A 15,046-nucleotide genomic window follows, 5' to 3' on the forward strand; every position below is an offset into this window, starting at 1 on the left:
AACCCTGGTATGTCCACCCTAGAGCTTGTTCCATTGTAGCATCTGGTCCCCTAGGCTTACCTGACCCCCGAGACTCACCTGGCCCTCGTGTGAGCTGCTGCTCAGCTCAGGCGACAGACCAGCCTCCCTGCACTCTCTGCAAGCACTCCTGCCGCTCTGGGGGAGGGTGGGGTGTCCTAACCAGGCTGTGTATTGTGGGTATTAGCTTCCTATTGTTTTTCCCATCACCCTCAACTCTTGGATGTCATATGGCTTAGAGGTGGGCTTCTGATACCCAGTCTGCTGCAGGGGGACCGCTGTGCTCTCCCCTCCTTTCCCCCCAACCCCCCAGTGCCTTGTGCCAGCATGTCCCATCAGAGCAAGCAGCTTATCTACCCTGTGGGATGGACAGAGGCAGTCCTATTTGCAGTTAAAGAACAGGTCTTCGGGAAGGTTGGGCTCTTCATCACCGGGGACTAGAAATAACTGCTCTTGAGCAAGGACCGTGCTTCTTTAGCTAGGAAACTGGTTTTCCCAGGCCCTCTGCAGTTAGCCCCACTGTTACTCTGCAATGCAGAGCGCCTGGGTCCTGGCAGATTAACTTTAGAAGCGGCCTCTGGGCTAAGTGCAGCTGCTTTCTGGGAAAGGGTGTGGTGGAACAGAAAAGGCTTTAGAAAGATTGGGTTCAAACCTCAGCTTCACTAGTAACAATCTTGGCCTATTAAGCTTTTCAGAGCCTGGTTCTTTCTCTTAAAAAAAAAAAAAGCCTTAATTGGACAAGTAATACATATTAAATTCATATTATTGTTTTAAAATATGAAAATACAGATAAACAAAAAGAAATATAAAATCACTGGTAATCCTACCGTTGTCAGACTTTATTTTACCACTGTTGAGATGATTTTTTCTTTCTCCACTTATTTAAATACATATAATTGTTTCATTAACCTAATGGGATCATCTCTTGCATGCTGCCTTTTCTACCCAATGTATATTTTATTTCAGTTTTATTTCCAATATATATTTTAAAGACATGCAAAGATGTTAACCTGTACTATCCTCTTAAATGGCGATATGGTATTTCATTGTATGGCTTTCCTAATCGTTTAACGCATCCCTATCTGGTCAAAAATTGGCAAGAACCTTACTGTTCAACCTAGAGCCTCGACTTCTTCATCTTTAAAATGGGTATGACAGACCCATCTTGCCAAGGTGGTTCTGTGTGTACAGCACGTGGCTGTTGTCATTGTTGTTAGCTGTCGTCAAGTCAGCCCTCCCCACCCCCCAACTCATGGCACCCACATGCACAACAGAACGAAACACTGCCTGGTCCTGTGCCATCACCATGATCAGTTGTAGGCTGGATGCTTATGATCCATAGGGTTTTCATTGGCTCATTTTCTGGAGGTAGATCACCAGGCCTTTCTTCTTAGTCCATCTTAGTTGGAAGCTCCACTGAAACCTGTTCACCATCATAGCAACATGCAGGCTTCCACTAACAGTCAGGTAGGTAGTGGTTGTGCATGAGCTGCATTGGCTGAGAATTGAACCCGGATGTCCCACATGGAAGGTGAGAATTCTACCGCTGAACCACCAATGTCTCACAGCACGTGGTAGGCCCTCATAAATTCTTGCTTCTTGCCTTTGCCCTTCCTCTCCACTGATTTCCTTTCACATAGGGTGTCTACCAACGATGCAATGAACATGCCAAAAATAAACCCATTGTCCAGTGTGTCTACTCAGGCCTGAACTTGCAGCTCCTTGTTCGCCTGCCCCAGCGATCTTGGTGACAGGCATCTAGGGCCAGCAGCTCCCCATCGCCCTCACTTAGGAGCCCTGATCAGAGACCTCAGCCAGAACAGACACCACAAAGCTGGGCAGCAAGTTTCCTGCTCTGAGATGCATCTGTGAACAGTTGAGATCAGCTGGGGTGTCTGGTTAGCGTCTGCACCACCTTATAGGGTCTGACGTGCCGTGAGTGTCTCTGTTGTGGGCTGCGATCGCAATCTAAGCAGAACCCTGGGATTCAGCAGTTGTTCACATCTGCTGCTCCCTGCAGGGTGAGCACTCCTTCCCCCATCCCCCACTCACCCCACTGATGGGACTGTGTGAGGTTTTCTTCACAGTCAATGTCAAGTGCTGACCATCTTAGGCACAGTATCCTTGCATCTATTTCTTGTCTGAACCCAACTAAATAAAACATCATATTTTCCCTGCTTGGTTGAGATATGCAAACCAGATGTAATTCTGTCTGCTATACAACTGAACACGCTACCCAAAACATTGGTTAAAGCAAGTAGAATCTGCAGAGCATTCTAAGAGGTTTAATTTGTGACTATTAATTTGTCATTGGAGCTGACAGAGAGTGGTATTTTTGTTTGTTTTGTTTTTACTTAAATAGGGAGTATTAGAATGATGATGATAATACTAATATTTGGCATATATTGTGTGCTTATCATGTGTGGATCTGTTGGCATTCAGCTATAAGCTTTATGTGGATTATCTCATTCAGTCCCGTCTGTCCCCATTTTACAAATGAGGAAACTGAGGCACATGGCTAGTAAGAGATGGGACTGGCATTTGGACTCCGCAGTGAGTCTAGAACCCTTCCTTTTAACAGCCCTTGTGATAGGGTCAAACAGATACTTAAGGAAAGGTCCTCTCCTACTCTGTCCTCCTTACCCAGCCCTGCTGTCAGTGATGAGAATAAGAAAAAGTCCAGGCTTTTTGTTAGGAGTGTGGGTGTTAACACACTCGACTGTTAACCAAAAGGTTGGAGGTTCAAGGCCACTCAGAAGTACCTTGGAAGAAAGGCCTGGTGATCTACTTCCAAAAAATCAACCATTGAAAGCCCTATGCAACATATTTCTACTCTGACACACATGGGTTCACCATGACTCAGAACTGACTTGATGGCAGCTGGTTTTATTTCTTAGGAAGAATCTTCTGCACAAACTTTGTTTCTTTCTTGGTGAGCTCCGACATTGCTCAATTTTGAGGATTAGGGAGAAAAGTTGCAAAATCAGAGGGCAGAAGTCCTGCAGTTTCTGGGAGCCCCCACATAGTGGAGAATCAAAGGAGCCAGAGCCATCACCATGGGGCACCCACATCAGGTCTGATCCCTCCTGGAACCAGGAGCAGCCCCTGGGAAGTGGAGAGAAATAAGAGGTTGAGTAACGAGTCAGAACACATGAAAACCAGATGGATCAGAATTGGGTGCCACACCAAAGTGGGCACATGCAGCAAAGATCTGCTGAGCAAATGGCTGACTGGATAAATGAAATTACAGTTTATTAAACGCTCACAGGAGGTGTGCGGGGTTTGCATATGGCCTTGAATATTTATTTTGGTTTAAACATGCAAGCAGAAAAGCACCCCAATTCCATACATGCAGGTCTACGTGTGAGATTCATAACGAGAGGTTTCACCAACCTGGGGACTAGCCACAGAAAATTTCCATCCCATGCTGGGGTTAAACCTCTGCCTTCATTCCTGGGTCATTTCTCCCTACGGAACATTCAACAGACATTTTATTAACTCTCAATGTTATCCTAATAATGTCATCATTAAGAAGGTGAATTCAGTTCAACAAGAATCTTTTCATTACCTAGCACCTTATATAATTTTTAAAAATCATAATACTTAATAGAGATATATCTAATTTATCCACTATTTGGGATTATTTGCACGTGGCTCTTTCTTCTTGAAAAGTGACTAGAAGGCAGAGCTGACTCTGTGTGTACATACTGAAATACACCTGTGGACATGCCAATTTTCGTAGGTGAGCCTGTAACCTGCCAAGGCAGCATATTTAAAAAAAACAAACAAACCAAACCCATTGCCGTCGAGTTGATTCCGACTCATGGAGACCCCATGTGTTACAGAGTAGAATTACTCTATAGGGTTTTCTTGGCTGTAATCTTTACAGAAGCAGATCGTCAGACCTTTCTTCCACAGTGCTGCTGGGTGGGTTTGAACTGCCTACCTTTAGGTTAGTAGACAAGTGCAAACTCAAGGACCTTTAGGGCAGCATATAGCACCAAGGGAAATGGAAATACGACTTGCTCTCTTAGTGTTCACTGTCCCATTAGGGTAAGATAACTGAGGGACACTCTCATGGGATCAGCAGAGATGCCTTCAGTGGTGGCTGATGAGTTGGGAAGGGACCCTTCAATGCTTCTGCACATAGTCCTGCCCTCAAAGGGCTCCTGGCCTCTTAGGCTCCTGCACTCTGAATACGCCGACTTGGATGTGGTGATGGTGGAGTTAATTTCAGTACCTGGTATTCCACTTTCTTCTGGAACTGCCACTTGGTGTGTGTTTAGATGGATGTTGCTTGCCCCCCTCACAGAAGTCGGCCCTGTCTTTGCTCCTGTAACCTCCCATGGAATGCTGGGTGAAGAGGTCAGCCCTTTGTTGTAAATATGTATTTAATGGGAAATTACAAATGAAGAGGTCTACCATATGTAAAGGGAAGCAGATGTGTGCAACTGTCTCTCTAGAACCACTCTGGAGAGTCACTTAGCTCCACCGGACACAGACAAGCATTTGTCAGGTTACCAGGCAACTATAAGTAACAAATACTTGTGTGTCTGGGAATGAAGGGGTGAGAACCAGACTTTTTCTAACTGTTCTCATCACTTGTCATAATAAAAGCGCATGCCCAAGGGCTCCCATGTTCTGGACTGTTCAAGTTAGCCCAGGTTCCTATACCCACCCTCCAAAGTGGCCAAGAGCTCTGGAGTCAGACTGCCTGGGAGCCATCCAGCTTCCCTTAGTGCTAGCTTATGACCCTGGGTAACTTATGCCCCCTGAATCTCAGTTTACTCATCCCTAAAATGGGGGTAGTAATAGTTCTAACCTCCTAGAGAGTCAAATGAGTTGATGGCTGTCAAGTTCACGGTACAGAGCCTGACAGATAATATATGCACAACACATATTATACCTATTAGTATTCCCTTACACTGTCAGTTTTCTCAGCAAACCCCTCACAAACTCTTGGAATGGGCAAACTCTTGGAAGGAAACTTCCCTTTGAAGACCACAGAGAGATTTTCAAACATACATGCCATCAGTATGCTCCTCGGTTATGTCCTAGAAGTAAGAAGTGCACACCATCTTTGAGCCTGCCTAACTGCCTGTTTGTCCAGCTGTGGGCATCCTGGCAGGGGCGGGGCGGCTTTCCTTACTAGCTCCCCCTCATGTGAGCAGATACCCCCATGTGGAGTTGGGCTTTCAACCACGCGAGGCTACCTCGCTCTGAGCTACGTACTCTATCGGACCCTACCTACCCTCTTCTTGCTTATTCCATTTCCAGCTTTTAGCCCTTGCAGCGGTTTCAGATTGTCTTGGTGGTGGTGGTGTATGCTGTCCAGCTGATTCCTACTTATAGCGATCCCATGTGACAGAGTAGAACTGCTCCATGGGGTTTTCTTGGCTGTAATCTTTATGGAAGCAGATGACCAGGTCTTTCTCCCAAAGAGCTGCTGGATGGGTTTGAACCTCCAACCTTTTAGTTAGCAGCTGAGCACTTAACCATCATGCCACCAGGGCTCCTTATTGTCTTAGTAGCCAGATCTAATCCATCTTTCCAGTTGGTCTCTAGAGAAGCAAGACCTGCCCTGGTTCTTTCTCAAGACAGTAACTTCCTCCTTTGGGTGAGCTTATTAAATCATGTCTAACCCAGTTGTTGTGTATCATTTCCTAGACGCTCTCTTGGTGTCCTGGTGACTCTGCCTACAGAGAAGGGCCCTTCTTGCTGGGCTACAACTTAGCGTCCTTGTTGTCTCTTTTAGTGTACTCAGAGAAGGGTTTAACATGTTATGACAATTGCCTTCCAGAAAGTTCCCACTGTCTTCCATTTAAACATGTAAAATACTTAAGATTATTCATGTTTTTTAAACAGCTTTATTGAGATATAAATCCATATCATACAGTTCAGCCATTTAAAGTGTACAATTCAATGGCTTTGAGTATGTATCACCACAATCAATTTTAGAATATTTTTATTACCCCAAAAAGAAACCCCATATCCATTTTTTGTTACCCCCTCAAACCTCCCATCCCACCCCTGAATCCTAGGATATGACTAATCTATTTTCTATTTCTTTAGATTTGTCTGTTCTAGATATTTCATATAAATGGAATCATTCAATATGTGGTTTTTTTGTGTCTAACTAGTTTCACTTAGCATAATATTTTCAGGTTCATCCATATTATAGCATGTTTCGGTGCTTCATTCCTTTTTATGGCTGAATAATACCATAAGATTATGTATGGATATACCACCTTTTGTTTATTCATTCACCAGTTGATGAACATGTGAGTTGTACCTCATGTTCTTTTTAACACATAAAGGCCCAGCCCTTAATCTGAGACTGTCTTTCGATTCCCAACCATTTTTTGAGGAGAGGCATTTCTTGTCATAGCCCCAGAATACTTCTTGGTTCTCTCATGAGTGTAATCCCTCCTCAAACATTATATTCTGAATATCCATAAAAAAAAATTCAGGTTTTTGTTTGTGTGTTTACAGTTAGTTTATGAAGACCGGCCAGAAGAAATGATTCTGACCGTACAGTTTCTTTTTTGTCTTTTCTTCTGTGGCATTATTTGGAGTCTAAAAATTCACTCAGTTTAGATCAGTGTTCAAACTGGTTGAGGATAAAATAAAGTTTTCCCCAGGGAGAAAAATATGAGCTAAAAGCAAAAATACCTTAGAATTTTAACAGAGGAAGCATGAACGCAGCAAGCAAGCATACTTTCTTTTTTTTTTTTTTTTAAATAATATTTTATTGTGTTTTCAGTGAAGGTTTACACAGCAATTTAGGTTCACATTCAATAAATTATACACAAGTCATTCAGTAACATTGTTTACATTCTTCACTTTGCATGGGCATTCTCATTATTTCTGTTCTGGTTGTTCCATTTCCATTAATCTAGTCTCCCTGCCCCCTTACATTCTCATCTTCGTTTTAAAGTAATTGTTGACTATTTGGTCTCATATAGGTGATATTTTTAAAGGAGCACAATACTTACGGGTGATGTTCAGGTCATTGTTTTGTGATCCAGTCTGTTATTTAGCTGCAAGGTGACCTCAGGGGTTAGTTTCGGTTCAAGGTTTAAATATCTCAGAGCATAGTCTCGGGGAGTCCTCCAGTCTCAACCAGTCCAGTAGGTCTGGTTTCTTTTCTTTTCTTTTTTTAGAAATTTGAGGTTCTGTTCCACATTTTTCTCCCGTTCTATCAGGGTCCATCTATTATGGCCCTGATTAGAAAGGTCGGTAGTGGTAGCTGGGTACCATCTAGTTCTTCTGGTCTCAAAGTAGATGAAGCCATGGTTCGTGTACACTATTTGTCCTAAGCATGCTTACTTTTTAACAAGAACTGACTAGGGGTCAGGTTGGGTCCAACAACACCTGTAATGTTTTCCTGCTGGGAACGGATTTTTCCAAGCATGCTCTCTATCCAGGCCTGGTGCTACACCTGGTAGAAACTTTGAAGGTTCACAGATTTCTCTGAAGGTTTGTAAGTGGCTTTCACTTTGCTAGTTTGAACATGAGAATGAGGTCAGATGGAGTAAATAGGACTTGGGGTTAAACTGCAGGCCAGAGCTCAAGGCTGCCGGGCAATTGGACTGACTGTTCAGTTTCGAATCCAGTGTGTCCCCCTGGCAGCTGCTGCGCGCTGGTGTGAAACGTGCTTTCTCTGGGAGTCAAGTTATTGGGATTTCTTGTGCTGATTTCTTGTGTGTCCCCACTTTAGGTGGCTGCCCTGAGGAATTCCTCCTTGAAAATCTCAGTGTGCCCTTCCCTCCCAACCATGAGATAAATTCCCTTCTGCGATTTGATGATTCACTTAAGGAGGAAAAGGCAAATAGGAAAGTGTAATGTAACAAGGGAGTCCCTGGGTGGTGTCAACATAATATATTTACGCACCAAACTATGATCACAAAAGGAAGATCAAAGTTTGATTAAATTTTGTCTCTACTTGGGTTATTTTAATTGTCTCTCTCCCCGAATTCACATGTGGAAATGTGAAAAAGCTTAGTCTTTAGAACCAACTGGTAGATCTGTGGTTCTTGGGCAAATGGCCCCCCTCTTTCTGAGCTTGTTTAGGTCTTAAGGATGCTTCCTCCCACCCTACAAGAGAGTTAGTGAGGATTAAATGAGATAGCTTGTGTAAATCACCTAGTACAGAAGTGCTCAATAAATGCTGTTTCTAAAATTCTTCTCCTGAAATTGATTTTTTTTTTTTTTAACCCGAGTTCATACCAAGTTTTAGAAGAAGTGGTATATAAGGAAACATTCCAGGACCTTTCCCCACAGGATGGCGCTAGTTCTTTGTGCTTTCGGGAAACTATTTATGTCTCCCTTAAGCTCTGGTGTAGTGGTTAAGAGCTGCGGCTGCTAACCAAAAGGTTGGCAGTTCGAATCCACCAGACGCTCCTTGGACACTCTACGGGGCAGTTCTACTCTGTCCTATAGGGTCGCGATGAGTTGGAATCGACTTGACGGCAACAGGTTTGGTTTTTTGGTTTTTTAAGCTCCTGGGATTAGAGAGTCAAGCATAGGGTGAGGCCCACAGCAAGCATTTGGTAGACAGTATTTGATAGTATCAATCTAATAAACTTCAAGAGCAGTGCAGACAGTGGGACATAAGGTGATACTCGTAAGGAGTGTGCCTCTTAGCTCAAGTAGATACAAGAGACTAAACGGGCAGCTTCTGTCCAGAGGTGAGATGGGAAGGCAGAGAGGGTTAGAAGCTGGTTGAATGGACATGAGGAATCGGGTGGAAAGGAGGAGTGTGCTGTCACAGTATGGGGAGAAAAATTAGTTACATAATAATGTATGTATAAATTTTTGTATGGGAAAAAATAAAAGATAAATTAAAAAGAGAACAGTACAGCCTTTAAGATAAAGTCTGTCCTCCCAAAGGGGTGTGGAAGCTTTAGCAATGATGATTGTTTTTCATTTGCATCTTAATGTTTGAGGACCAGAGCCACAAACTGAAGAGCCAGAAGTGGATTCCAGCAACTTCAAATACCATATTAATGCCGTCAATATCCAAGCAGACAAGTTGCTTTTCCTCCAGTGACTTTCTTGGCAGAAAATTAAAAAGGAAAAAAATGGTTGCAGTTTAAGAAAACGTTGTGGTGCTTGGTGATAATGACTTACATGTCTATAATGCTTTCCAGCTTACAGAATACTTTCACGTTATTATTTCCCTGAATTCTCACAACTCCCAGGAGTGGGTAAGAGAATACTGCATTATGGTTAAGGAAGGGCTACCTCTACCACTTACTTACTGTATGGCTGTGTGTGTTATTTAAGCACTCTGAGCTTATTGTCCTAATTCTTAAAATGGGAATAATACCACCTTCCTTTTAGGATTACAGATTTAGTACAAATTGTATGAGAATGTATGGATAATGCCACCACATAGTAAGTGCTTATGAAATGGCAACTCTTAGTATACAAATAGGTATAATAATCCTCACTTTACTGATGAAAAACCAGTTGCTCTCCAGTCGATTCTGACTCATGGTGACCCATGTGTGTCAGAGTAGTCTGTGCTCCATAGGGTTTTCAAGGTTGGGCTCTTTTGGAAATAGGTCACCAGGCCTTTCTTCCAGGGCACCTCTGAATAGATGCAAACCTCCAACCTTTCTGTTAGCAGCCAAGCATGTTAACTGTTTGTACCATCCAGGGACTCCCTTTTCAGATAAGGAAAATAAAAATGACACTCAGTTTGCCAGAGATCACGCCGCTAGTATGTAATTGGTAAAACCAAAATACAACATCAATTTTTCTGACTCTCATTCCTCTTTCCACAACACTTTAGCAAACGTGTAAATCAGGAATACGTCCATGTGTTTGCTGACAAAATTCACCACTATAACTCTTACTTAGTTTCTCTGGTGCACTAATATTGTAATTGTCCACTTTTGTATTCACAGAACATCATCAAGAAGGTGATTGGGCAGAAGTTTGTGTACAAGTTTGTCTCTTTCCCAGAGATACTGAAGATGGATCCGCATGCGGTGGAGATCAGCCGGGAGAGTCTTTTGCTGCAGGACAGAGACTGTAAGCTGCCCCCCGAGGTCCGCGAGGCACACAAACACAGCCTGTCGGCCCTCAAAAGCACGAGCCGCAATGAATACATCCACTCAGGCCTGTACTCGTCCTTCACCATCAACTCCCTACAGAACCCACCAGATTCTTTCAAGGCAATCAAGACAGAGAAGCTGGAGGAGCAGCCTGAAGGCAGCCCTCCTGTTGAAGAAGTCAGGACTGTCATCAGGTTTGTGGCCAATAAAACCAACAAGCATGTCACCAGGCCTGTGGTGTCCCTGCCCTCCACGTCCGAGGCCGCAGCTGCGTCTGCTTACCTGGCCTCATCCGTCTCAGCCAAGATCTCCTCCTTAATGTTGCCAAATGCCGCCAGCATTTCCTCTGCGTCACCTTCCTCATCGAGGTCCCCATCCCTGTCCCCCAACTCACCCCTCCCTTCTGAACACAGAAGCCTCTTCCTGGAGGCTGCCTGCCATGACTCGGATTCCCTGGAGCCCTTGAACCTGTCATCAGGCTCCAAGACCAAGTCTCCGTCTCTCCCCCCAAAGGCCAAAAAACCCAAAGGCTTGGAAATCTCTGCACCCCCACTGGTGCTCTCCGGCACCGACATTGGCTCCATTGCCCTCAACAGCCCAGCTCTGCCCTCGGGATCCCTCACCCCAGCCTTCTTCACCGCACAGGTAAGAGCCAGCCCTGTCCTCCTGGTTTAGCAAAAGGAAGAAAGAACAAACAAAACTACTTCCTTCCATCCTTTAAAAGATAATCCCTAGGGCCCATGATCTGTACCAGTGACTGTCGAGTCAGCTCTGACTCATGGTGACCCCATGTATGTCAGAGGAGAATTGTGCTCCATAGGGTTTTCTAAAATATATGTATCGTATATTTGGTGGCAAGATACACAACCAAGCATACATCCATTCCCAATTTCTACATGAACAGTTTAATAACATCGGTTATGTACTTCACACTGTGTCAACGTTCTCACTGTCTCTACCCATATTGTTTCATCACCATTTATTTAGGCTTTCTGCTCCTTAAAGTTCTCATCTGTGCTTTAGATTAACTGTTGTTAGTTTACACTCATATAGATCACTGTAAGAGCTCTATGTTCAAGGCAAACATTCTTCATTCATTGGGCTAAACTACTGTTTAGTTTAATGATGGCTTCATGGGATAGTTTCAGTTCAAAGTTTAGAGATTATTTTTGGGCATTAGATTCGGGGGTTGCCCCAGTCTCAACAGATCCAGTAAGTCTGGTTTCCATATGAGTTAGAGTTCTATTCTACGTTTTTCCTCCTTTTGATCAGGATCTATCTGTTGGGTCCTTGATCTCCACAGGGTTTTCAGTGGCTGATTTTTCAGAAGTAGATTGCCAGGCCTCTGGGTGGACTCAAACCACCAACCTTTCGGTTAGTGGCCGAGCGCGTTAACCATTTGCACCACCCAAGGATTCCTCATGTCCTACAATCTGTGGGACATGTGAAGGGAAATTGCTTTTCCATCCTCAGACCAAAGTGCCCACAAGAGAAAAGGTTTGGTTGTCTTGGTTACAGAAAGATGCTTGATTGCTTTCCTGCTTTGAGTGGCGTAAAGTGATCGTAAGACATAAGACGTAACATGCACACTGGCCATCAAAGCAGATTTAAACCATTATTTCCTAGGGCGACTTGAGCAGGCCAGTTTACATTTCCGAAGGCATTTGGGCTTTGTGAAGTCTTTATGGCAGAGCCCTCTCTGGGGGCACTTAATAAGTAGCCATTTGTTTACTGTTAACAAGAAAATAGATGTTAACTGATAGCACCATTGCTGTTGTCACTGTGGAGCTGTGCGTGTTCCGTGAGTCATTCAAAAGAAATGTAAGGGCCATACCAAACAGTGAGGAAGAGATTCTGTACTAAAAACAGTGCACTCTGAGGAAACCCAGGTCCATATCACGTGGGGGAGAAAACAAAGTCATGGGAGAAGAAAGTCTTCATTGTTATCAACCCCAATGATAAAGTAGACTCTTCCTTTAAGTAAAATACATGTCCTTTGTTGTCCAGATGGCAGTTGCAGGGCAAAGACAAGCTAAAACCAAAAAATACAGTTGCCATCAAGTCGATTCCAGCTCCTGGCAACCCCATGTGTGTCAGAGTAGAAGTGTGCTCCATAGGGTTTTCAATGGCTGATTTTTCAGAAGTAAATTGCCAGGCCTTTCTTCCGTGGTGCCTCTGGGTAGACTCAAACCTTCAACCTTTTGGTTAGCAGCTGAGCACATTAACTGTTTGCACCACCCAGGGGCTCCCTTTAAAATATACATTGAGTGACAAAGTGGAAACCCTGGTGGCACAGTGGTTAAGAGCTGTGGCTGCTAAGCAAAGGGTCGGCAGTTCAAAGCCACCAGGTGCTCCTTGGAAACTCTATGGGGGCAGTTCTCCTCTGTCCTGTAGGGTCGCTATGAGTAGGTGGCAGTAAACCATATTTCTGTCTTCTCTTGAAAACGTGGATGCAATTTAGTGGTTAAGAGCATTGGCTGTGAGGTCATGGGGCAGAATTCAATGCCTGGCTACACCCCTTAGTAGAAGTGTGGCTGTGGGAAATTGCACTCTGAGCCAGTGCCCACCTCTGGAAAATGGATTGTTGGGAGGATTTAATGGGATAATGGCCACAGTCAGTGAGCTACAACTGGTAGGTACTGTTATCATTGAGCATTGTGCCTCCAGGGTGTGGGCGTGTGTTTAAGCAGGTGGAACACTCTCTCTGTAATTGTTAGCATTCTTGTCGTCAATATCAACATTATTGTAGCTCTTCATATGTGCCAGGCACTATTTTAAGCACTTTACATGCATCCCCTTGTTTATTTTTCCTAGCAACCCTATGAAGTAGATAGTATTAGCATCCCATTTTCCAGCTAAGTAAAATGAGGCACAGAAGTAAGGTAACGTTGTCCAGGATCACACAACAAATAGGTGGTAGGAATGAATTCGAGCCCAGTGAGTCTGCCTCCAGAGGCCATGCTCTTAAGTAAAAGTCACAGCTGCTCTCTGCAGAACCATCATTGGGGAAATGCCCTGTCATCCCTGATCATGATGGCAAAGTTCAGGGTCATGGAGAAGTTTGAGGTCTGCAAGGCAGGTCTTTGCCATTTCCCTCTGCATGGCTTCTCCAGATTGTGGTTCAGGGATTTCATGGCAAGTCAAGCTTGTCAGCTGGTGGTAGGAGTCCCTGGGTGACACAAATAGTTAATGTGCTCTGCTGCTGACTGGAAAGGTTAGTGGTTTGAATTCACCCAGAGACACCTCAGAAGAAAGGCCTGGAAATCTACTTCTGAAAAATTGGCATTGAAAACCCTGTGGAGCACAGTTCTACTCTGACACACATGGGGTCAACATGAATTGGAGATGACTCGACAACTACTTTTTTTTTAATCTGGTGGTAACATGTTTGCCACCACAGAAGGATGAGATGAGGGCTCAGTTATGGGTCAGAATGAGCACGTGTGCTCTTAAACTGGGCATTTTCTAACAAAGCAAAACTGTCCAGTGACTAAGGGCTGCTGAGTAAATGGTTCTGAAACAGTGGCTCCTGAGATAGCTCAAAGAAGTGACTTGAGAAACTAGGCCGGGCTGGACAATCACAGGACCGCCTCCCCTAACCTCCTTTGTGTTAACAACTATAAGGTTTAGCGAGGTCTAAAGCCAGGCCAAACCCAACTCTGATTTCAATATCTGCTTTCTCTGCCAGCCTGTATTTCCTTTTCTGAACCGACTGGAACAGGTGCTAGCCCTGTAGTCGGCTCAGAGGAGATTTGCTCTGGCTTGCTGTGTGGTTTTAGACTAGATACTGTGAAGTACCCCAGCTGGCACAATAGTTAAGCACTCGGCTGCTCACCAAAAGGTTGGTGGTTTCAACCATCCAGCAGCTCCGAAGGAGAAAGACCTGGCTATCTGCTTCCATAAAGATTACAGCCTAGCAAACCCTGAGGCAATTCTGCTCTGTCACACGGGGTCACTATGAGCTGAAAATTGACTCAACGGCACTAACCACAACAGTCCCTCGGTGGGGCTGAGGGAAGGTATGACTGGGCTGAGGGGAGGAAGGAACTTGACATGAGACAGGGTTAGAGGGTGGTTGCAAATGAATGGACACAAAGCTTAAGACCCCAGGACAGAACCTACTAGAATGACCTAAAAGCAGACAGGGGAAAGTATAGGATGCTTTCACTGAGGACCTGTGCTTTAGGCAGATGAGTTGAGAGGACGTGGCCCTGAAGTTTGAGTTAGTACTAGGAAGTCCAAGAAATGAGACTGGGGCTTCCCGAGGGCAGGGAGGCAAAGGCTAGGGAAGTGGAAGTAGGGTGGCCAGGGCCAAGAGAGAGCCTAGATCAAAGGAGGGAGGGCATACGAGTGCTTTAAACCTGTTCAGAGCTCAGGGAGTCATGCCGTGTTTGTGAGGAGCCCGTACCTCAGGACTCAAACCCCACCTTGAGATTCCCTCACCTTCCAGGAGTGTCATGGGTGGCTTGCCCATGGGTGGCAGAGAGGGAGAGAGAAAAGAGGTAAGGAGGGGGAAACCAGAGAGAGCAGAGAAAGGTCAGGACTTGGGGTATGGTATTCAAAGCCCAATTCTCTGGCCGATTTCACCCAGGTGGTTTCCTTAATAGCGTAGGATATTCAAGTTGTTTTATCTTGACTTCGGACTAGAGCCTCGGGTTGTTTAGGATTAGGGTAGGCCTGGAGTCAAGGTAGGATTCCCTTGGTGGTGCAAATGGTTAACCCCATCAGCTGCTAAATGGTTGGAGGTTTGAGTCCACTCAGAAGGGCTGCAGAAGAAAGGCCTGGTGATCTATTTGTGTGAGATTACAGTCAATGAAAACCCTGTGGAGCACAGTTCTATTCTGACACATATGGAGTCGCCATGAGTCAGAATTGACTCGACAGCAACTGGTTTTGGAGTTAATATAGGATTTGGATTCTCTGACATTCCCTCTCCCAGGAGCTGTTTCAGGGGGTTAATATAT

At 44.6% G+C, this 15,046-nt stretch overlaps 1 protein-coding gene across 4 annotated transcripts in view; it reads left to right on the plus strand.

Moving 5' to 3' along the window:
* Window positions 1-15,046, plus strand: part of ELK3 (ETS transcription factor ELK3) — an 86,776-nt gene that overhangs the window by 54,125 nt on the left and 17,605 nt on the right. For all 4 annotated transcript variants that reach the window (XM_004381243.2, XM_023735731.1, XM_023735732.1 and 1 more), the window contains one exon: window positions 9,933-10,727. In XM_004381243.2, coding sequence (XP_004381300.1) covers window positions 9,933-10,727 — 795 coding nt within the window. The remainder of the gene's footprint in view (window positions 1-9,932; window positions 10,728-15,046) is intronic.

This window comes from Trichechus manatus, unplaced genomic scaffold (assembly GCF_000243295.1).
Source record: "Trichechus manatus latirostris isolate Lorelei unplaced genomic scaffold, TriManLat1.0 scaffold00081, whole genome shotgun sequence".
NCBI lineage: Eukaryota > Metazoa > Chordata > Mammalia > Sirenia > Trichechidae > Trichechus > Trichechus manatus.